Source organism: Maylandia zebra, linkage group LG12 (assembly GCF_041146795.1).
Source record: "Maylandia zebra isolate NMK-2024a linkage group LG12, Mzebra_GT3a, whole genome shotgun sequence".
NCBI lineage: Eukaryota > Metazoa > Chordata > Actinopteri > Cichliformes > Cichlidae > Maylandia > Maylandia zebra.
Window position 1 is genome coordinate 15,060,756 of NC_135178.1, and position 22,264 is coordinate 15,083,019.

The window sequence follows — 22,264 nt, forward strand, 5'->3', positions numbered from 1 at the left end:
ATATGAAAATGTTGCATTCCTGCCCCATTTATTATTCATTAATTGGCCAACTTACCCCCTAGTCAGCAATATTTAATATCTCAGAGAGGAATGAGGCGGAGGGGGACCCCATGTACTTCACATTTGTGGTATTCATGAAACAGAATGTAAATTGTATTATTCCCCCTGCCCACCCACCCACTCCTGTGCATTTCACTTCAAAGAGACTTCAAATAAGTTTGTTTGGAAGTGTTTGTGCTTTCTTAGCTCGGCCTTTTGCTGCTTGCTTTTCTTTAGTCACCCTGCTCCTTTGACCATTATGACGCAAAGGAGTCACTGGAAACGTTGGCTCCTTCAAGCTGGAAAGGCTGGACGTGAAACTCCTAATTAAGCATTTTTTTCCCCCTTCTTTCCTTTTATTGTGCATCCTCAGGGAGAGCTTTCTGCTGATGTTCGCAAAAACAGAAAGAGGAAAACAACAGAGAGAGGAGTTCGGAAAACAACACGGAATCAGACAGTGTGTACTGCTGTGCTCTGTATTTAGATCTTGTCACTTGCTTCAGAAAAACAAAACATAACTTGTATAACGAAAGAGTTTCTGAAGTTGCTGTAATAAAGACTGTCTGCACTTTTAGTGCTTTTTAGCTTTTTCCCTTTTGCAAGTCATTTGAGAATGGATTGCATGTGTCAGTAGCACCGGCAGCGGACTTGGTATTTTAAGCTGATGTAACCTTTTGAGTAAGTGCCATAAACAGGAAGAATAAACAACTAATTAGCAGATTTTATTTAAAAAGAGAAGAGAAAAAGATGTTGCTCGTTGTGAAATGATTTTACCGAATGCTCTCTCATCTTCCTCGTCAGCATCATAATATTGTGGTTGTGTGGACATGAATCCAGTACTTTTCGAGTGCTGCCCATAACTGGAGCAAAGCACAGACAGGGACCAGACTTGCCTGGAGCACCGATACATGCGGATTATTCACTTTTGTACCTAAGCCTTTGGAAAAAGTGGTAACTGTGGATATATTAGAAGTCTGACCAGGAAGCGGCGGGAGCAAGAGAGGACTGAATTTACAGAGGAATTTAGTGGGCCTAATTGGCCAAACAGGATGAATGAATGCACATTGCAAGAATAGGGCTGTGAAGGAGCCAAGCAAATGTTTAAAAGTGAATTTATCTAAGTCCTGTGACACTTTTAAACTCTCCACTAATGGCCAGGTAAATGCCTTAAGTAAATGTTAGCAGGCCTGCAAGTAAGTGAGGAGAAAAAGGAGTAAAAGGAACAGTGGTTGGAGAAGAGGTCAAGTGGTGATGGGCCTATTATGATGTCAGGCTTACGTTACTCTCTTGGAGAGGTTTTTGAAAGAGAGTGTCTTTCTAGCCTGGCCCCACTTTTCTGTTTTGTTCCAAAAAGCAGCAGATGCTCTCTGTCTCCCCTTAGCATGGCCCCATTAATCTCATGACCAAATACCGAGCCAGAAACCGGACGAAAGGCCTCGTGAAACACTTTCATGATCCTTGTTCTTACACTGAAGTATAGCTCACCATGCAGAATTAGTACTTGACTCACCGTGGAGCCAATAAATGAAACAAAAGAGCTGTAGCATTGCTCTGCCTCGAACGACTGTGCCCTTTTTTGCAGCACATGTGCAAATTCAGCATGAAATGTGACCTATTCCTAAACAGACGGGAGATTTTGCAGTGCAACCGAAAAAGATCAGATGATTGAGACTGAACATTGTTGGTTAAGAGGCAGGATGAGTCAGGTGTCAGTCGTGTATAGTACAGAGAGTACAGAGTACTTGGTTTAGTGAGCTGAAATAGGGGTTGGGGTCAATTGGAGCACAAAGGAGCGCAGCTCAGCCACAGGCAAGTGGCTGAGCTGCGCAGCACAGCACAGCGCTCTGTCTGCATGTTGTTGTTGGCAGGCCACCCGCCCTCTAAGCACGCAGCCATCTATCCACATCGTGTCCTTCCTGGGCCTCTGTCAGTCAGACTGTAGGAGATGTCTGTGTCTGCGGGTGAGGATTAAATACCTTAAGTCCAACCCCCCCCCAAGCTCCACCCCTTCCTGCAGATCCCAGGAGGATCTGATGTCTGCTTCAGCTCACTGCTTCCCCCAACAGATCATTACAATGCTATTGTGTATTGTGCAACTCTTTTAAAATGCTTCATATAATGTAGCATTTCATCCTTCATCCACCCTTTAATTTCCATACACTTGATATGTGGGCTGCCTGCACTGTTGCTATTATCATACAGTCATCTGTATCATCTTTGGAAGTTTCACATCCTCTGTATGAGTGTCATACTCAGACGGCGGCTATAAATAATGCTGTTTCAGTGCAATATTTCTTTTAACTTCATAAGAGATCCCTAAAGTTGAAAAATGTGTTAGCAGAGAGACTCTCATTAGCCATCTATAATTACACTGTATCCTGTGTGGGGAAGAACTGACTTATCATTTAAAGAATGGCTTAAAATATGAATGAAATTAGAACTAGGGCCTCTTTAAGAAAAGAATGATTACTGATGTTTTATCCTCTTTTGCCTTCTTAAATGGCTGGTTGTTTTTGGAAATTCTATACTAACAGCATCAAGTAGTTTAAAATAGTAGTGCATCTTTTATTTGCTTGTTTTTTTATACTGCATTTACAGTATGCACAAGGCTCTGTGCTGTGCTAATTTCCCACAAAACAATGCAGTAGTAATACAGATACCAAGCAGGCAGCCAGATGGCAATCAAGGCTGCTCAGCTTAGAAACTAAAGTCAATAACTCTTGAGTACATGAGTGCAGATAAAGTTAAAGACGTAGCACACATCCAGCTGACAAGGACGGCTGTCAGAAAGTAGCAGTGTTGTGCACTTAGCACGTCCAAAAGTATATTGGCCTTGTTGACTGTGGTGCCACATCAGTGCTAAAGAATACTGTGATGAAGAGCAAGAAGAAAGTAAAGTTGAATTTGTTTAATTATTATTGTTATTCTTATTTAAATGATTAATTAATTCATGGTATTGAACAGGTATCTGTATTGGTCCATAGGATAGTGGTTAACACATTCACCTAATATGCAAAAGATCCCCGATTCAAGACTGGGGTGAGATGCAAATCCCAGGAGTTGCGGGTCAGGAAGGGTATCTGGTTGAAAAATATGCACCTCTGTCTGCTATGGTGACCCCTGGTGAATAAGGGAACAGCCAAACTAAGCTTTTATTGGTCCAGAATTTCACAATTGGTTCCCTAGAAACTAAAATATATTCAGCTTTTTATTCAGCTATTTATGGCAGCTGTGGTACTGTAGAATGTGTTGTAAATACTGTCCAAACTCATTATCGTATCTCTCAAATAGTTCTTGGTTGAAGTGGAAACCAAAGACCGAAATATTAAAGAGAGACACTATTCTACGATTGTGTCCTGGTTTTCTCCATCATGTAACCTAAAATATTGACCTCATTCTGAAATAAAAATATAGAACCCCAGTTATTTCTGTTTTTTGGACACAGACTGGTCACCTCTTTTCCTGGTATCAGCCCAGTGGCAGCAGCAGCATTGTTTGTAAAATCCTCTTAGCTGACTGCAGGCAGCAGCGCTCCGGACCTTCCTAGCTCCTCGAAGAATGACACAGTGACTTACTCAGAACATGACACCATCCCTCAAAGTCATCACTGCAGCATATCCCTCTATGTACAGCCAGCTGTGTAATGAAAAGTGACAACACATTGTCATGCTTTTAATGTCTTTGGTCATGGGGGGATGGATAGGGCTCTGTATAAAAGTATTTGGATTGCATAGTGTCTGCTTTATCCTGGGTTTTTTTCCCACTGTATTTTTTTTCTAAAGCTGTGTAAAAGAACAATAATTGAACCATATTTTTAATACATTTTACTAAAGTGCATTTAGTGTGCTTCACAGACTTGCAGTAAAATCAGACGTTAAATTGAGGGGTAAGAATGATGTTTTGATTTGGACAGTATGCAACGATGGCCTCATCCGCTAAACCTCGTTGTACTAAGTCCCAAATTTTGTGTTGCAGCAGTATTTACCATCATATCTGGTATGGTTTTATTTACTGCTATGCTGGATACTATTCCCAGAGGGCCTCATAATCCTCTTACCATATGGGGGGGGCACAGAATATATTTTCTTGCTTCAAGTGTGGTTCCAGGCATAGCCTGAGGCTTATGGCAATTTTGGCTGCATCTTCCAAGTCCAGCCATAAACCTAGCCATACTCCCCCAGCCTCTGTCCAGTCTCCTGCCTCCTTTACCCCTGCATCCGTCAGCGAGCCCTGGATCCATTTTTAGCCTGCAGCATGGAACATGTTTGCTGGTAATACATCAGTAGGCATTATATCCTCAATAAGATCAGCCTCCACTGGGGAAAGCATAACCTTGGGAGTGACTTTGTGGTTACAACTATCCGTACTCTTCCAACTAGCCTGCTGTGAATCTTAGCGTTCTTTCACTCTGAGAAAAGACTCTAAGGAATGGGAGCACTTGGAACAGCAACATGCATTTGACTCATTATGAAAGTCATCATTTGGATTCTGAATCCTTCCTTTCCCATTTGGCAGCGCTGTTTCTGTTTGGGTTCTGCTGTGTGGCATGCCTAGCATACCAATTCCTCAGGGCCGTGACCTGATGATTAGAAGGTCAGTTCAGGTTGTATCACTTACACCCGAGAACACAAGCAGGCAAAGAACGACATATCAGGTTTGATTTGTCGCTGGGTGTGTGCCGCATGCTGAATCACGGTCTGAATTAAGCAGGCAGGGGATCTTTAATTATGTTTTCCCCAAATAAATCTAAATTATTTGCAGGAAAGGCTGGTGGATTTATTTTCTGTCTAATTTTAAAACATCCAATTCAGGCAGGTTTAGTATTTTAATTTGTCTCCTATTTTACACTTAATTGAGACTGAAATATTGGTGTGTATTGGACCATGTAAATGTCTTGCAACATTTTCTGAAGTATGCATGCACTGTGGGTATGCGTATGTATACATAGACAAAACTTGCGATGTGTCAAACCGGTGTGCAGTCCAATGACTCACACTGCAACGACACCAAAGCTTTTTTCCGTTGGCATCAGCCAGATGTGCTGCTTTTTGACTCAGCCAGCATCAGAATGCGTTTCCACATCTACTGTGTAACTTCTGCAGTCGTTTGAGCCTTCTGTTTAGTTTCAATCCCACTGTTTACGTAGCCTATGTTCGGGCTCATAATGTGGCAGGTTTCGGATGAAATGAATGGGAAAACACACATGGTGGTAACTAATCCCAGCGGCACCATCACACACTCACCACAAGCCACAGAGCCCCTCTCCATCCCCAGTTCCCACCCACTCTGGCTCCAGAACTGTTTCCATCCCTTGTGTCCCATCAGCGGCTGAACCCCCATCCTACTGGCCCATTAGTCTCTGTGCTGATGCAGCAGAGCCGTGATGGTCAGGCGGTATGGTAGATGAAAGACTGAATTATTTGCCTTGCAGCTGTTTTCTTCGTCTCCATCCGCTAGCCCGCAGCCACCCTGTCTACAATTTCAGTTTACTTTAATTCTATCATTGCCATTATTATCATTGAAGGCTAGGTGACAAAGCAAACGAGGAACCATACAGATTAGCAGTGAGTCTTAAAAGCTCAAAGGAAAGGAGGAGAAGAATGGTCGATTTGCCACTACGGCTCTTTACTCTCTGCTGTGTATTTGTCATTTTGTATGAGTACAAAGGTGTGGGTGTGCATTTGTTTGGATGTGTGTGTGCCTGTGTCTGTGTGTGTGCGTGTGTGTGTCTGTGTGCCAGATAGCTGCCTGGCTGTGGGGTAAAGCTATTATTTTTCAGAGGATGGTATTTTATCTGTGATAATATGCTCAATAGATTGGGTTCTCCATTATTTATTGTTTCTCCACACTTATCAAATTTTTTTTCTAAAGTTGTTTGCTGAGCTTTCCATCTGCTATTCACACTCCCCCGCACTTTTACTTCCCCTGTCTTTCTTTCTCGTTCACTCGTAGCTATTTTCAACCCTGTGGAAAAGTTGTTGATTTTGGTAAAATCCCTGTAAGACACGATCATCAAAGACAGCTTAAACATTCAAAAGATTCTATTTTAGTGTTATAATAACTCTTATTTGATTGCACTACATTTTAATGACCATAATTCTGTGGGAGAGTGTGTTGTGTAAGCAGAGAACAGATGGCTCGGAGAGCCTATTTTAACAACCAAATGACTTGTTTTGTACACGAAGAGCTGACGAGGCACTCGAATTTTACTCAATTACGATTTTCCCCTAAATGGGTCTTTAACTTCATCCTTTTGCTTTCTCCCCCTCTCTCCACAGGCATCATCCACCAGATGAAGGGAGACTATGAGACCGCACTGAAACTCCACAAAACACACCTGGCCATTGCTCAGGAGCTAAATGACTATGCTGCTCAGGGCCGGGCTTATGGCAACATGGGTAATGCCTACAACGCCCTGGGAGCCTTTGACCAGGCTGTTCGCTACCACCGTCAGGAGCTGCAGATCTCCATGGAGGTCAACGACCGAGCCTCACAGGCCTCCACCCATGGCAACCTGGCTGTGGCTTACCAAGCTCTGGGTGCTCACGACCGTGCTCTGCAGCATTATCAGAACCATCTCAACATAGCTCGTGAGCTCAGAGATGTCCAGAGTGAGGCGCGGGCTCTGGGAAACCTCGGCAACTTCCATTGCTCTCGAGGAGAGTTTCCTCAGGCTGTACCATACTATGAGCAGTACCTCCGGTTGTCTCCTGACCTCCAAGATATGGAGAGCGAAGGGAAAGTTTGTCACAATCTGGGTTATGCCCACTACTGCTTGGGCAACTACCAGGATGCTGTCAAATACTATGAGCAGGACCTAGCTCTGGCCAAGGATCTACATGACAAACTGAGCCAGGCCAAGGCATACTGTAACCTTGGTTTGGCTTTCAAGGCTCTAGGAGACTTCACTAAGGCAGAGGAGTGTCAGAAGTACCTGCTGTCTCTGGCCCAGTCCCTGAACAATGCACAGGCTCGCTTCAGAGCTCTGGGGAACCTGGGGGACATATTTGTTTGTAAAAAGGATGTGGCCGGGGCCATTCAGTTTTATGAGCAGCAACTGGCATTAGCTCACCAGGTGTGGCCCCACATAACACATATTGTTCTAGAACAATTCTTCTTATTAAAATGAAAATGTTTATTTTGTTTATTTATTCATTTATAATTATTCTGTTATGTCCTTTATGCCAATATAGTGAAATTCTTTCTTGTTTCAGGTTAAGGAGCGTAGGATGGAGGCCTGTGCGTATGCTGCCCTCGGGGCCACCTATAGACTTGTACAGAAATATGACAAAGCCTTGGGCTACCATACCCAGGAGCTGGAAGTGTACCAAGAGCTCGGTGATGTGTCAGGAGAGTGCAAAGCCCATGGTCATCTGGCTGCTGTCTACATGGCCCTCGGGAAGTACGCGATGGCTTTCAAGAGCTACGAAGAGCAGTTAGAACTCGGTCGGAGGCTGAAGGATCCTGTTGTGGAGGCTCAGGTGTATGGAAACATGGGCATCACGAAAATGAATGTAGGGGTGATGGAGGAGGCTATTGGCTACCTTGAACAACAGCTGGCCACTTTACAGCAGCTGAGTGGAAACGAAGCAGTAATGGACCGGGGCAGGGCCTATGGTAATCTGGGAGACTGTTACGAGGCTCTTGGAGACTTCGAGGAAGCCATCAAATACTATGACCAGTATCTGTCAGTGGCTCAGAGCCTCAACCGCATGCAGGACCAGGAGAAAGCCTATAGAGGCTTAGGCAATGGACACAGGTGAATCTAGGAATTTGTTTCAAATGTACTTTTTTGATATTATCAGAAACACTGTTTTTCAGCATTAATATCCTCTTGCTGTTACGGCAACAGATACTTGTATCGGCTCAGTTTTAAGTACTAATGACAGTACTTTGCATATAATTTGTCTCCTTGCTCTCACAATTATGGACCACCATAGTTTAGAGACGCCTCGCTGTAGTGAACAGCACTTGGATGTGGCGCTAGCCGTCTCAGTAGCAGCAGCCTAGCGGCCCTGGCCTTATCTGTATGCAAAGTGGCTTTGGCACACAGATGTCTGAAACGGAGGGATGCACAGTTATTTCAAGACAACCTCTTACATCTTGTGTCTCTTCGCCGTTCTATTTCTCCTCATGCCTCAAAGAGCTGATAGCAACCTGGGAGACTACACTGCAAAATAAAACACGAGAAGGCTCGCCGAAATCCTCATTTCAGAGATGATTTTCTTCTTATTGTGCGTCATCAGCATGGCACGGCAGCAATCACACACAGCAGTATTAGCCATGCATGAGTTCAGAAGGGAATAATAGACATCACACATAAACCCTTCTCATCTTCCAGCGGCTCTTAGTCAGGCAAATACATTATCACACAAGATTAATTAAGCCAAAGGCTTTTATTCTTATAATGCACCATTTGAACCAGCAGCCAGCAATTGTTGCTGTTCCTGAGAATGTGATAAAAGTCTGTTTGAAGGCTGCGAAGGCGAATAAAATGTTCACATGGGATGATTTCCACTCTGTCAATACGTACTCAAGAGGATGGGAGCAGGTGGCCTATCTTACACGGTTAACCGTGTTCTACTGCAAAATAGTCTGCACTTGAAATATCATATCATGCCTCAAATATTCCTCATATAGGAATACTTTCACACGCTCTTTAGTCTGTCGACATCAGCAGCTTTCAGCACTGAAATGAAAGGCAAAAATCTATATTTCATTGACTCCAATACTGAAATTATCTGGCACTTTGCAAATGAAAGTCTTCCTGCAATGTGTGCTGCACGATGCGTTCTAATAGTTCTCTGGTAAGAGAATGATATGAGATAAAACAAAGTGCTATAAATAGATTTTTGATTTTGAGTGTTGTGAACTTGAAAGGCATTTTGGGATTGTTTCAGCTTTAACTGAATCTGTCAGTGACATATTCTTCCAAATTTTCTTGCTAGGTTACATCACGTATCTCACTTCTAATCTGCTTCACACTAACAATCGCTGTTTTTTGTCTTGATCTGCAGGGCTATGGGAAATTTACAACAGGCACTTGTGTGTTTTGAGAAACGGCTAGTGGTGGCTCATGAGTTGGGCGAGTGTGGAGGCAAGGCTCAGGCCTACGGTGAACTGGGCGCACTCCACAGCCAGCTGGGCAATTACGAGCAGGCCATCTCCTGTCTGGAGCGTCAGCTGGCCATCGCCCGTGACACCCAGGACAGACTACTGGAGGGTGACGCCAGTTGTGGTTTGGGGACTGTATATCAAGCCATGGGAGAGTACGAAACGGCCCTGCGGTGCCACCAAAGTGACCTGGAGATCGCAGAGGAAGCGGGCAGCACCACACGCCAGGCCCGCGCCTATGGCAACCTGGGCCTTACCTATGAGTCGCTAGGAAACTACGAGCGGGCGGTCGTGTTCCAAGAACAGCACCTAAGTGTGGCTGCTCAGACTAATGACTTGGCTGCCAAGACACTGGCCTATGGCAGCTTGGGGAGAACACACCACGCACTGCAAAACTACTCACAAGCTGTCATGTACCTGCAGGAAGGTGAGTGAGTCAGGGGGGAACAGGAGAGAGGATTGCCTTTGTTGCCTGAGCTGATAGGCTTAGAGTTTGTGAATTCATGAATAGGAAATGCAGAGCCTATTTGTTGCTAAGCCTTTGCCACATTTTTATTAGGCTGTGTGCATGTATATGTGTGTGAGTGTGTGTGTGTGCTTATGTGTTATAAGTGCACTAGGGAATTTTGTGTGTGTATTATGCGTCTGTGTTGTCTTCTGAGCTGTATATGTATACCAGCATTTGTGTGTATGTCTATGCAAACCTATCAGAATGCATGCCAAGGCATTTTTCCCGTGCACCCCTAGCTGTTTTTCACACCTCTGTATCTACCTTCTCAGAGGGTTCTTTGCAGCAAGCTGCAAAAGAATCTTTTCACACCGTAGCTGTCATACTCCTGCCTCTTAACGCTTCATTGTGCCCCGCAGATTATGCCGAAATAAAAAACTGCAGCTTGGCCTCTCAGAAATTCATTATGTCAGTGGCACCGCTCAAAGTGTTCGCTCCTGAGGATGTGATAAGTTGCATCTTTCATGGATGGGAAAGCGCCAGACTTGCCCGTGCCCACTGACAGGCACCACCCACCGTGTCACAACCCAGACCCTGTTTGAATCAATGAAGCTGGAGTTTGTGTAAGAGGACATTTGTATATTCTGCTCTGGAGTGAGCGGAATGCAGGGGAGCAAGAATAAATCTCCTCTATCTCTCCTTTGCCGGCTGTATTCGAGTTCACTTTTCCTGCGGTGACCCATACACCCTCTGCAGGCCTGCTCGTTGAGCTTTAATGGAAACAAAGGCGACAGGCCATTCTGTCTCCACACCGTCCTCTTACTGTCCCGCGCACTGTCCTTGTATTGCTCCTTGGTCTGGCTGTGAAAAAGAACAGTGCTGCCTTGACAGCCAATTATTTCTGGCCAACCTGCCCAGACCAAAAAGTTGGCATGTTTTTTTTCCCCATTTAGTTTTTCTGTTTTTTCTGCTTCCACTTCTAGTTTTTTTTATCTTCATGCTGCACTGCTTATGTTTTGTTTCTGTTTCCAAAAAAGATTAATTAGTAAGAGGGAAAAGGAAAAGCAGCTCCAAACTAGCAGATATCGTCGACAGCATGTGACCTCCAAACCACTGCTCGTGTATCTGTATGTGTCTGCGTGTCAGATGATTATACTTTGTTGTGCAGTACATTATGCAAAGATAAGGCTGCCCGATAACAAGCTTTGGGGGTTTTTTTTCTTCGTCTTGCACTGTAATATTACAGAGCATTGTGCAGGACTTTCTAAATGTTAAACAAAGAATCATTACACACCGAGATGCACTTTCCAACGATTGATGCAATCAATAGTGTCATTAAATCAATGCAGTCATTGTAGCGACTAATGGAGATATTCCATGCCTGACTTATAGAATCGCTTATTAAGCAAACTAAAGGGATAACAATATTAACCTTCAAGGGCAGTTATTTGTTGGAAATGTACTGGAAGCCTCTTGTGTTTACATCATTTAATTTGCAAGTGTATTTATATGTATTCTGCACAAAACATTTCATAAGCTACACTCTAATTAATAATATTTGTGGCGAATGTTGGACGCAAAACATTTATAGGAAGACAAAATCATATGAAAAACTCATCTTTGATCAAGATGGGGTCTTGATCATAGGTCAGATACACAACTAAACATCAGATAAGCATTTTCGTTTCGGCCTTCACCGTGGAAAACGAGTTTTGTGACACGTGAATTTTTTCTAGGACAGGACCAACTTAGAAATTCCCTTAAAGCGTGTTCATGCTGTTAGGCTGTTGAGGGCTTGTCAAGAAGCATTTAAAACTAAATAGAGCTGGATGATATGGATCTCTGCACAACTCTCGACCAGTTATCATCATGTGTCTCATATTTTTGGTGCTAATATTTTATGCCATTAATATTAAATGTTGGTTGCAGTTAGTTGTGCTGAGTGCTGAGCTGGTGGCTTAAGGAGCTACAGATATTCTTTATTTTAGTTTTAATCTCCATATTATTCTACTTTGGCTTAAAATCTTTGACATTAACTACAAATGTCTGTGTAAACGTCACAATAAAGCCCAGCTTTGTTTTCTATAAATCATAAATTATGATAAATTACACAAAGACTCTTTTCATCATTAGCATTTCTTATGCATCTTTGTTACACGTTATATGAGAAAATGTTGGTTGTTTATAAACACCTAACTACAGAATAATATATAAATGTAAAAATCTAATATATAATTACTGGTTTTCTTTGCAAGCTACATAGAAACCTGTTCAGTTTTAAAGACAAAGAAAACCTAACCTGTTAACCTTGGGTTTGATGTTTATATAAAACACTTTCATTTTGTTATGGCAGGTGATATTCACCAAAACATGTGCACTGTTATATTTATATTTTGATGAGCAAGAGTACATGTACTGATTTCTTTTGGTCAGTAATTTAAGATCCCATTTGTAATACACTTTGTGTCTTGGCTGTTGATCTAAATTTCCTCGTAGTCTTATTATTTAATCTCAAACTGGTATCTTCATAGTAATTGCTTTATATTTTTTATATATAAATGCCTATATATTTACACCGATCAGGCGTAACATTATAAGCACCTGCCTAATATTGTGTTGGCCCCCCTTTTGCTGCCCAGACAGCCCTGACCTATCAAGGCATTGACTCCTGTAGACCGCTATGCCTCAGATGTAACAAACTACGATGTTCTGTGTATTCTGACACCTTTCTATCAGAACCAGCATTAAATTTTTTAGCATTTGAACTACAATATCTCATCTGTTGGATCCCATCACACGGGGCAGCATTGGGTCCTGATTTTCATAACTGAGCCTTGGTCGCCGTGACCCCGTCGCTGGTTCACTGCTGTTCCTTCCTTTGCCCAGTTTTGATAGATGCTGACCAATGCATGCTGGGAACACCCCATAAGAGCTGCAGTTTTGGAGATGTTGTGATCCTTACTTAATTCTTACTTGCTTCCTTAAATATCCCACCCACTAACAGGCGATGATCGCTGCATGTGGGATGATGTTGGTGCAACATTTCACTCAGATTGGCCCACCCCTTAATGAGGAGATATGGTGCAAACAGACATATATAGCAATAGTCTGATTAATTATTTATTTCTACGGAATACATACAGAGTATATGTGCTGTCAGTATTGTAACTATTGTCTTTCTTCTCCCCAAAATGTGCTTGTGTGATTTATGCCCCGTCCTAGCAGCATATCGGTGCGTTGGATGTAACTTCAGCGATCCCTCCCTGCTAATCTTTGCAGCATCTCTTTGGCGATTTCTGTTCCTGATATTCACAAATAACTCCATGGCACTGGCCAGCTGCGCTGAGATGAGAGAGAAGTGAGGCTCTGGACCCTCTCTTTCTACTTCTCCTTTTTCATCCAGTACTAAACTACTCTTTGCAGTTTTTATTTGTACAATATAGTGCAACACTATCAGAGCAGTGTCCCTGGGGGAGATTGCCTGAAAAAGTGTGCTTAATCTCAAATTTTTTAATAATATCAAACATACTGTCCACCGTTCCACATGCGGCCATGATCAAAGGGCCTTTTTTTGTGTGTGTGTGTCACATGCATGCGTGTCGGGATGTTTATTTGCAGCACAGTGCACTTGCGGCTATGCAGTGCGTGAGATGTGAATGTGGAGTCTGCATGTAAAGCTTGTTTGAAGGCAGAGGTGCGTGGGCCTCAGGGGCTGCAGAGGATCTCTCACCCAGCTGTCAAGCAGCCTTTAAAGTGTTCTTTAGTTGCTCTTCAGGGTGCAGCCAGCCACGGCCACATCCTCATGTCAGCCGCTGCTACGTGCCTGTGCCTGCGGGGTGCACCAAAGGCACGCACGGTGACAGTGACAGACACTGAATGATACAGAGCGGGAGAACAGAGGGAATGAGAGAGTTAGGGAGGGAAGGAGGAGCAGAGAGGAAGAAAGAGGATGGCAGCGGAGTGGAGGGAAAAGACAGAGATCGGCATGAGTCATAATTCACATGTATTATTTCACTGTCAGCTAGAGAATAAAGAAAACATAGGTTGGTTGACATTCAGGTTTGATCATAAAAAAAAACTATCACAGAGCAGCTCAGAGAAAGAAAGGTATGTGTGTGCGTGCACATTTGTGCGTGTTTGAGTGGGGGGGACATGAAAGACTCAGAGCTGGAGTTGAGATGAGTGAGGGGTGAGGCTGTCAGAGAATGAAAAGGATAATTTAGATCTGTTTCCTCTCTCTTACTTCAGTGCCTAATGAGCCCTAAGCAGTGCAGAGTCCCTGCAAGCACTGCCACCACAGTGAAGATGAAACAGGTAGAGAGTTTGGAGGGGGGGCGCTCCGAGACAGAGGCACAGAGATGAGAAAATGAATAGGAGGTAGAGGGAGAGAGTAGCACAGCAGATGCATTGGGGGGAGAGGGCAGGCAGTCAGACAGAGGGAGGGTGTGTAGAAAGATAAGGATACAGAGAGAGAGGGGAGACTGTTGCAGGCTTCAAAGGCTGCCGGCTAGCGTGGCCATGGAGGAGCCATGGAGTCTATGGTTCTGTGGTGTGCTGGTCTTGCGGAATAGGCTGGCTTTTTCAGGTCACGCTCTCTGTTCTTGGCTTATCTGGTTCAGCCACAGACCGTTTTCCAGGAATGAAGAAAAAAAGCAGACAAGGGTGGCTTGGCCCATTTTCTCCTCCCCCCTGACCAAAAGCACGTCTAGACCCCTGTATCACACGAGCGGGGTGGAGAGAGTAGACTTGCAAATACGGAGCTCGTGTAAAGTGAGACTGTGCATGTGCGGTGGCCTGTTGCAAACAGCAGAATGCTTGCTGTGTATTTTGTACCTTGTGGATGATGTGTGACCCAGCGACTGTGTGTGTGGTTTTTTTTTCATTATTGTCCTCTGAGGAGTGGCATTTTCATCTCAGTAATTGGGCTGAACCAAGTGCTCGGCAGGCAGGCTGAGGACACATGCTAAGATGTGACGAGTGCCTGAGAAATTGGAAGTGAAAAACAAACCAGATGATCTGACACGGGCACATTTAGCGAACGAGCACACGTGCACGTGCACATTCATACCTCTGCTGGCTCCCGAACAACTCTGAAGGTCTCTCAAACAAATATCACAAAGTAAACTCTGTGTGTTTGCACGTTGTCTGTTATTAGCTCATCAGTGTGTTTGCAAATATTTGGAGATGTCCTAGTGATGCGGCGTGTTTGTGTTTGCTCAGCCAGTCAATCCTGAGCATTGATTACTATGCAGACCCATTAGTGCTCTAAGAATCTCCCGCTATGGCCAAAACATGTGTGTGTGTTTTAGCCCCAGTGCAAGCAGCATCTTACAACTGAGGCCAAATATCCAAACCTGTTCGCTGTCAGAACATCAGTACCACGCTATGCTTACATCTGTTCCTCTGAAAGATACCTAAGAGTCTGTCTGCTCTGAATAATTTTTACCCTCCTCTCCCTCTCATCTGCTCCCTTCTCCTTGCCTTCTGACAGGCCTGCGGCTTGCGGAGCAGCTTGCTCGACGTGAGGACGAGGCGAAGATCCGCCATCGTCTTGGGCTTTCTCTGTGGGCCAGTGGGAATCTGGAGGAGGCCCAACATCAGGTAAAGCATCTCCTGCTCGCTCCTCTTCTGGTTATGGATCACCTTGACTCAGACCTCTCATTTCCTTCTCTCCTCACCTCACCTCCTCTCTCCTCTCCCTTCCATCTGGGCTCCTTCGACCTCTGGTAGTTAAGGCTGACCGCCAGTAAGCCCACATCTGTCGGCTTTGAGGTTGGCAAGGATTAGAAATGAGAGGTGGAAGTACTTGTCTTAAACACATGGGGAAATATACGTTTTCAGCAATGCCTTCGAGGTAAAAAAAAAAAAAAAAGAGCCATGAGGAGAGAGAGAACAACAGGAGGAAAGAAAAGAAGGCGAGGTGGCTGTAGAGTTAGAGCATTGGTGCTGGCAGTATGCTATGGAGTCTGTTGAGCTGGTAAATGCTGTCATCTCAGCAGACAGGCGACAGATGAGTGAATATTTTTTTGTATCTGCGTGCATGGTCTCAGGATCCCCCAAGCCTCTGCATCACACAGACATTCACTCCTCTTCAGCCCACTGCCCACCTAGCAAGCATGGAATATCCCCTTAACATCTCTCTTTGCAGTCTGTCCACACACCACAGCTCACTAGTTGATATATACATATATAAAAAAGTATATATATACATATATATATACTTTTCTTCCCCCTTTCTTTGGCTTGTGTATCCACATGCAAGTTTGTGAACAGTCAGTCAGCAGCGGTGGCTGTCACGTGCGTCTGTGGGGATGTTTTTTAGCTGCTTTCATTTTTAAAATCTAGTCCAAGACTCTTTTTTTTCTTTCCCTTTTTTTTTTTTTGTTATGACACACGCGCACAGCTTGCATTTATTCGACCCAGATAGCTTTTGTTTTTCCGTCGGCCCTGCATCATACTTTTTCAAAAAAGTATTTTTGTCTGTTTGCAATTATCTGTAACAAGAGCTGAGAATGAAAGACTGAACCAAGGTGATGGCTAGAGCAGGGGCTGAGTGCTTGTGACTCATATTGAGGAATTTGTGTTCAATTAAAGCAAAATATTATTCTAACAAGCCAATGCAACATATTTTCCACTGCATGTTTGCTTTCCAGCTTAATGCTTCACCTTCAAGACCCTAATAGTCCATGCTAACATTGTGTTGTCCTTGTTGCAATTAACTGCAATCCAGTCGTTTGCATACATACAGTACACCACAGCTATGTTGAATGTTTTTCTGCCTGTCAGCTTGTAGCTCCTGCAGTGACTTGGTGGTTGGAAAGGACGCTGTTGTCCTCAGAGTATAGATGAAATGATTATTCATGAGCTGGCCTGTCGCTACAGCTGACCTTGGTAAACACTCTGACCCACTTTATACTGCTATTTTAAAGGCTTGTATTTAAATTTATAAAGCGTTCATAGGTGTAGATTAAGAGTACTTGACCTCATGTTCCTCATTTCTCTCTATCTGCGCACCGAATTGTATTTTAGCACCCTAGCTGTGATCCCGGTGCTCGTACTGGCACACAGATTGACGTGTCCTGATTCTAATCAGGTATTTGAACAGTGCTTGCTCTCGCTAAGAAGCATTCATATCTCGGCAAACGTGAATCGATAGATTTGTGCCTGCTTAAAAAAAATAATAAAAAAATCAGCAGTCTACAGTCGATTAAGCCTTTACCTCTGATATCATCTTCCGCAGGGGGATGAGAGCTCCCCGGGGATTTTATTTTAGAAAAATCATTCGAGGTATGTGTGCATTCAAGTCTGCTCACGTTTACTGATACAGTGTGACACTGACATTCACTTAACATGTCAGATAAAAGCCATGTTAGTGTGTCAGTAAAACAAGTGAGCGCTATCTGAATAGGTAGCGGCCTGAGAATGCCGCAGATTTTACTGCACCTGTGTCGCGGCAAAAAAGACACTATAGATGCAGTGCCCCCCCCCCCCCCCTTCATCTGTGCCAGTAGGGGTGAAGACAGAGGAAAGGCACTGTGAGAAATTAGTTACACTCTTAAAGGGATATCTGCAGGCCTAACAGATGAAACTAGCACTGCAGCAATCAGCCCACAGCCCTATCAGCAAAATCAGCCTGAGACTAGCAGCTCCTTCTACTAGGACTAATGCAGCAGAACTCACAGATTCTCTACTCTCCCCCCTACACTCCCTCTGACACACTTTCCTCTTTGACCTTGGGATATGCCTGACGAGCTAGATTCTATGCCTATGTACTCACCAGGAATCCACACACACTTTCTCCCTTTCCTTCCTCTTGTCAAAGCCACAGGGTTGATAAAATCCATTTAATCCATACCAACAACCCTTTTTCCACTGCAGAGCTCTTTGTCTTGCGTGTACTATGGTCGAGCAGCAAGAGTGTTTTACCCTCTCTGCTGGCCCCAGACTCCTGGAGAGTCACTCTATAGCAGTCCCAGTTATTCTACAGGGCTGCTATATAGGTGCAGAAATAGGAAATCAATAAAAGGCTCCCATGAATCAGCACTCTTGGCCGGTTCTGCTTGGCCAGTGTGCAAGAGTCCTTGCCGCCCCACCTTTTCATTGTCTCGCCTTCTTCTTTCAATCCGGTGTCTGGCCCTGAATTGAAAGATCCAACAACACAGACGGGCCTATTGAATTCACAAAGCATTTATTTTCCTGAACCGTGTTTGTCTAAGATGCTCAGGGTAATGGTTTAGCTGCTCGCAGCCCTTTCTGGGCAAATGAGAGCTGAGGAGAGGTTTACCTGTGTTTAATGGTTATTCATCAAGCTACATTACAGTACTTTATTCTGCTGTGAGAGAGAAAAGAAGAAAGGAGGCTGATCAGTGATAACCTGTGAGGTGGAATGCTACCATCTAGTGGCCATGTTCATTTTCTATCCTCTAAGGCCTAATCATGCCCAATTTAGTAAGATGCAGACATATTTAACCAACTTGTCTTTCTCATAGAATCCCAACTGCCTTCCTTTTTTTAAACACAGTTTATTCATTTTAACTTATTTTCCAGAAAAGGTATTTTGATGCAACGCCTTGCTGTTTCGGGGTCATCGTTGACGGTGCCGATGACTATTTCTTGTTATGTTTTTGTACACTATTCTTGTCTGGTAAATGAGCAATCCAGGAACGTCTGAACGCATTGCTGCCGTTATTTATCCTTAGCTTTACCGAGCATCAGCGCTGTTTGAGACCATCCGCCACGAAGCCCAACACAGCACAGATTACAAGCTTTCTCTGTTTGACCTGCAAACCTCCTGCTACCAGGCTCTCCAAAGGGTCCTTGTCAGCCTCGGTAGGTCAACACACTTTACTCACACTCTCAGTACTGCACGCTGTTATGACTTGTTTTTGCTTTTGCCTCTGTGTGCACCTGAATGATTTTAGACTTCATCCGCTAATCAAAGCTGACCTCTGAACTCCGCAGGGCACCACGATGAGGCCCTGGCAGTGGCAGAGAGGGGTCGTACAAGAGCCTTTGCTGATCTCTTGGTGGAGAGGCAGACGGGCCAGCAGGAGTCGGATCCATACACGCCGGTAACAGTGGAGCACATCTTGGATACCGTGAACAGCCAGAGGGCTTTGGTGCTTTATTTTTCTATGGCTGCTGGTTACCTGTACAGCTGGCTGCTGGCTCCAGGAGCAGGTAGGTTTGGACTCTAGCTGAAAACTTTTTAATGAGTTGCTGAAATCCCATCATGTCTGTCTGACTACTGCTCTCCTGAATCTCTTTGTTTTACTTTGTTCTTTTATTCAAAACATTTAAGTGTGTGTACTTCCAATGCAACATTTTGGGTTTTTTTTTTACTTTAATAACCTGAAATGTGGCAAAAGCACAGAAAATGACTATTAAAAAATGGCTTAGAAATGTTGAAGTGGCACGATTTATGCAAAGGCGATCAATAATATGAAATTATTCTGTCTGTACAGAAGCTACTTGGTTTAAAGCAAAAGCAGCCCCACGCTCACGCTTGCTTGTTCAAATTAAAGCACATAAAAGGCCCAGAGGCTAGAGGCTTGTTTTGCACTGCAGGGGTAGGAAGGCCAGCTTTAACACTGAGCGACAGTGCCACCTGCCACTCCACTGCTAGGATTTGCCCCCCTGCCTCGCTTTTCACCCCCAGAAGGCATCTGCCTGTGAACTATGCTAATTGATTGTGTCACCGATAACGACACAGCCAAAACACCAGTGGCGTCATCTTCACACGTGTCAACAGCAAAAGTCTTCCCTGCTTTTATGTTTCATGTTTGCTTTTGTTTTCATCCGTTTTCTTGATATCGCTTTGTCCTGGCACTTCTTTATACACTCCTAAATCTTTCTCTCTTTTGTTTACACTCTGAGTAGCGCTGATGCTAGCGCAGCCCCTTTTGTTTGCCTTGTAAAATTCCAGTTGTACAAAGAATAAGCTACGGTGCATGTCGCCCGACTGCTGTGGCTGCCCTACTGCTGGCTTTGCTTTGACTCTCGTGTGAAGAAAGGAAATGAGAGCCGTGACCCATGTTCCAAGGCACAAGAGCCTGAACATTTGATCAAATCCAGCTCCCAGGCAACCAGATGAACTTGACCTCCAAGCACTAGTCATAAGGAGGGGAGGAACACTACAGGGACCAGAGTACATCTTCAAAGCATCGAATATTGCCCCAGGCTAAGAGGGAGCCACTTGCTCACTAATCGCCTGTCTGTCACTTCCTGGCATTCCCTGGCATCCAGCTGGTACACAAACATGTCCAGCTCTAAAGAGTCTGCAGTCAATGAATGGGGCTCCTAATGTCATGCTGTAATTACTCCACTAGTGTACATTCTGGCCTGAATTAGCATGCACGTGCATATTCACCGGAATCACTTTACCCGTCTATTTAAACACATTTAATACGAAATGGTGAAACACACTGACACACCCACAAACCAGACACACACAAACAGCCGTATTCGCCCGATGTGCTCTTCCCCACCTGCTTGAAACTTAGCCGAGCTCTCGCGGCAGGCACCAGATGGCACGGGCAGCCTACTCTTATCTTTTATTGAACAATATTTGTTTTATTCATTTTGCTCCGCAGATGCACTGCTGCACGTGCCCTCACCCACAGCTCTCAGTTGAAATAATCCAATATTGCCACCGTCGAGAGCGAGTAATAGGAACATATTAAAAAAAAAAAAAAAAAGGAAAGAGAGAGGGTGGAAAATAGCCACTTTCATTTGTTTTGTCATTACACTTCATAACCACCTGAAAGCAGCCAGTCATATTTACACTCCCCTCCTTTCTCTCTCTCACTCTCTCCACAGGCATCCTGAAGTTTCATGAGGTGTACCTGGGCGAGGGCGTAGCCGAAGGGGGGTCGGAATTCCAAGAGGGAGGTGTCGGCGGAGTGGTCAGTGGCTCCTCGTTGGAGCAGCACATCGCCAGTGCCCGTGAGGCTCTGGGGGTAGAGTCTTATTATAGCAGGTGAGGTGTAACAATGAAATGAAAACTCTATTTAGTTAGCTCATAATCTGTGTCACTTCCTTTTCCCTCTTTAATAACTCACTTTGTTGATTATGGCTTAGCGTACACTCGTCGCACATGTATTTGTTTTAGTTTCCCTTAAACAGAGCCACATTTTAGGTAGATCAAGTAAATGAATTGCACAAAGCTGATTTACCAAGTCGACATTGTGCAAATTGTGTTGCATGTCATGCTGGAAAAAAAAGCATGTCTTATTTTGCACCCGATGTTGTTGAGATAGTTGCCGCTAGCAGTCTTCATTTATTTGTAATGAGAGGGGGAGAAGTTATCAGAACAAGTGCATAATTGGCACGGGTGGATGGCTCAAAGCTGTGAGTCCAGTGCCAAAACTTTGGCTCTGTCCCGTAGCTCTACATTCAGTCCTCGTCCTGCATGTTGTCCTCAATAATACTGGTATTAAACTAAACTGAGCTTAATGTAGAGTGTTAGATGGAGAAGGAGAATTCAGGTACTAGATTCATGCAAGGGTGTGTCTTCTTTTATGAACAGCCACGGTAATTTCTGCACTGAGCTGATGGGGTTTGCAGTGTTTCAGGCTTTTAATCGCTGTGTGCTTTCACAGCTTTTACATGCCTTATTGAAATGTCTGTGAAAACAAAGCTATTTACGGAACTGTGTTGACATATTAGATTAATGTATGAATGTTACTATATCTAATAATGACTTTATTAAATACCTAAAGCCTGACAGCCTGCAGAAAAAAAGTCAAGAGCAATGTGTGCATTTACGCACACGGCGCAGTATTATTAACGTTATTAACACACAGACGGCTCGGGAACTGGTGCTAAATAATTTCTTCTGCTCTTTTACGCGTGGGACAGGTGAGTTGTTAAACACATATTTCAGATTTATACGGTGGATGAGTTTGTAATAAATCCTCCACTTCAGTCCTCAGGACCACACGCAGCCGCCAGCAATGTCTGTCACAAGAGTTCAGCCTTATATCAAAACATTTTCATTCTTCTTCCGCCTCTCAGTTATCTGAATTGCCACGCTGTTTTCAGAGAGAAACACGCATAAAACCTGCTTTTTATGTTATTATTGTTAGTTTTTGTTAGTACGTTACTTGCGTCTTCACCCACCCTCAGCTGGTGTGTTCGTTTTTTTAAGCTTGGTCGTTACTGAAATGAACTGGTGCGATCTTTGTTTTTAAATCAGCACACTGTTAGAAGATCACCTGCAAATCTCTCTCCGCAGCTCTTGTGAGGCCTGTTCAACACCATCAATTCATCCTGTGCATTTCTGGCTACTTTTAGTTTTTTAATCTATCAGTAACAGAGTACCAGTCATCACCTCAGTTATAAGGAATAATACTCACAGGCTCAATATAAGCAATCTCAAATGTCAGCAAATTCCTAGAGGGACGTGACGGGAATGTGCAAAGAAGCTTCCCTCTAGTTTTCCATCAAGTCAGTTATGATAGTTTCAGCAAACTCCCTCCAGGAATTTGCTGACATTTGTGACTCCTTATATTGATGCTATTAATATAATTTTCTACACTAAAGCGATAAAGTAAGATTGCTGAAACGATTGTAATTGATCTCAGGGAATGTTCCAAAAAGTGGTAAAACTACAGGGACAAACATCTTTGCACCCAAAAAATACTCTCCACAACAAAGTGCAGG

At 43.9% G+C, this 22,264-nt stretch overlaps 1 protein-coding gene across 3 annotated transcripts in view; it reads left to right on the forward strand.

Annotated features, from left to right (window-relative positions):
• LOC101479501 (tetratricopeptide repeat protein 28) overlaps positions 1-22,264 on the forward strand; it is a 192,123-nt gene that overhangs the window by 155,425 nt on the left and 14,434 nt on the right. For all 3 annotated transcript variants that reach the window (XM_012917361.4, XM_004544255.4, XM_004544257.4), the window contains 7 exons: positions 6,318-7,114; positions 7,254-7,798; positions 9,057-9,580; positions 15,093-15,202; positions 18,301-18,430; positions 18,563-18,781; positions 20,420-20,579. In XM_012917361.4, the coding sequence (XP_012772815.1) occupies positions 6,318-7,114; positions 7,254-7,798; positions 9,057-9,580; positions 15,093-15,202; positions 18,301-18,430; positions 18,563-18,781; positions 20,420-20,579 (2,485 nt within the window). The remainder of the gene's footprint in view (positions 1-6,317; positions 7,115-7,253; positions 7,799-9,056; positions 9,581-15,092; positions 15,203-18,300; positions 18,431-18,562; positions 18,782-20,419; positions 20,580-22,264) is intronic.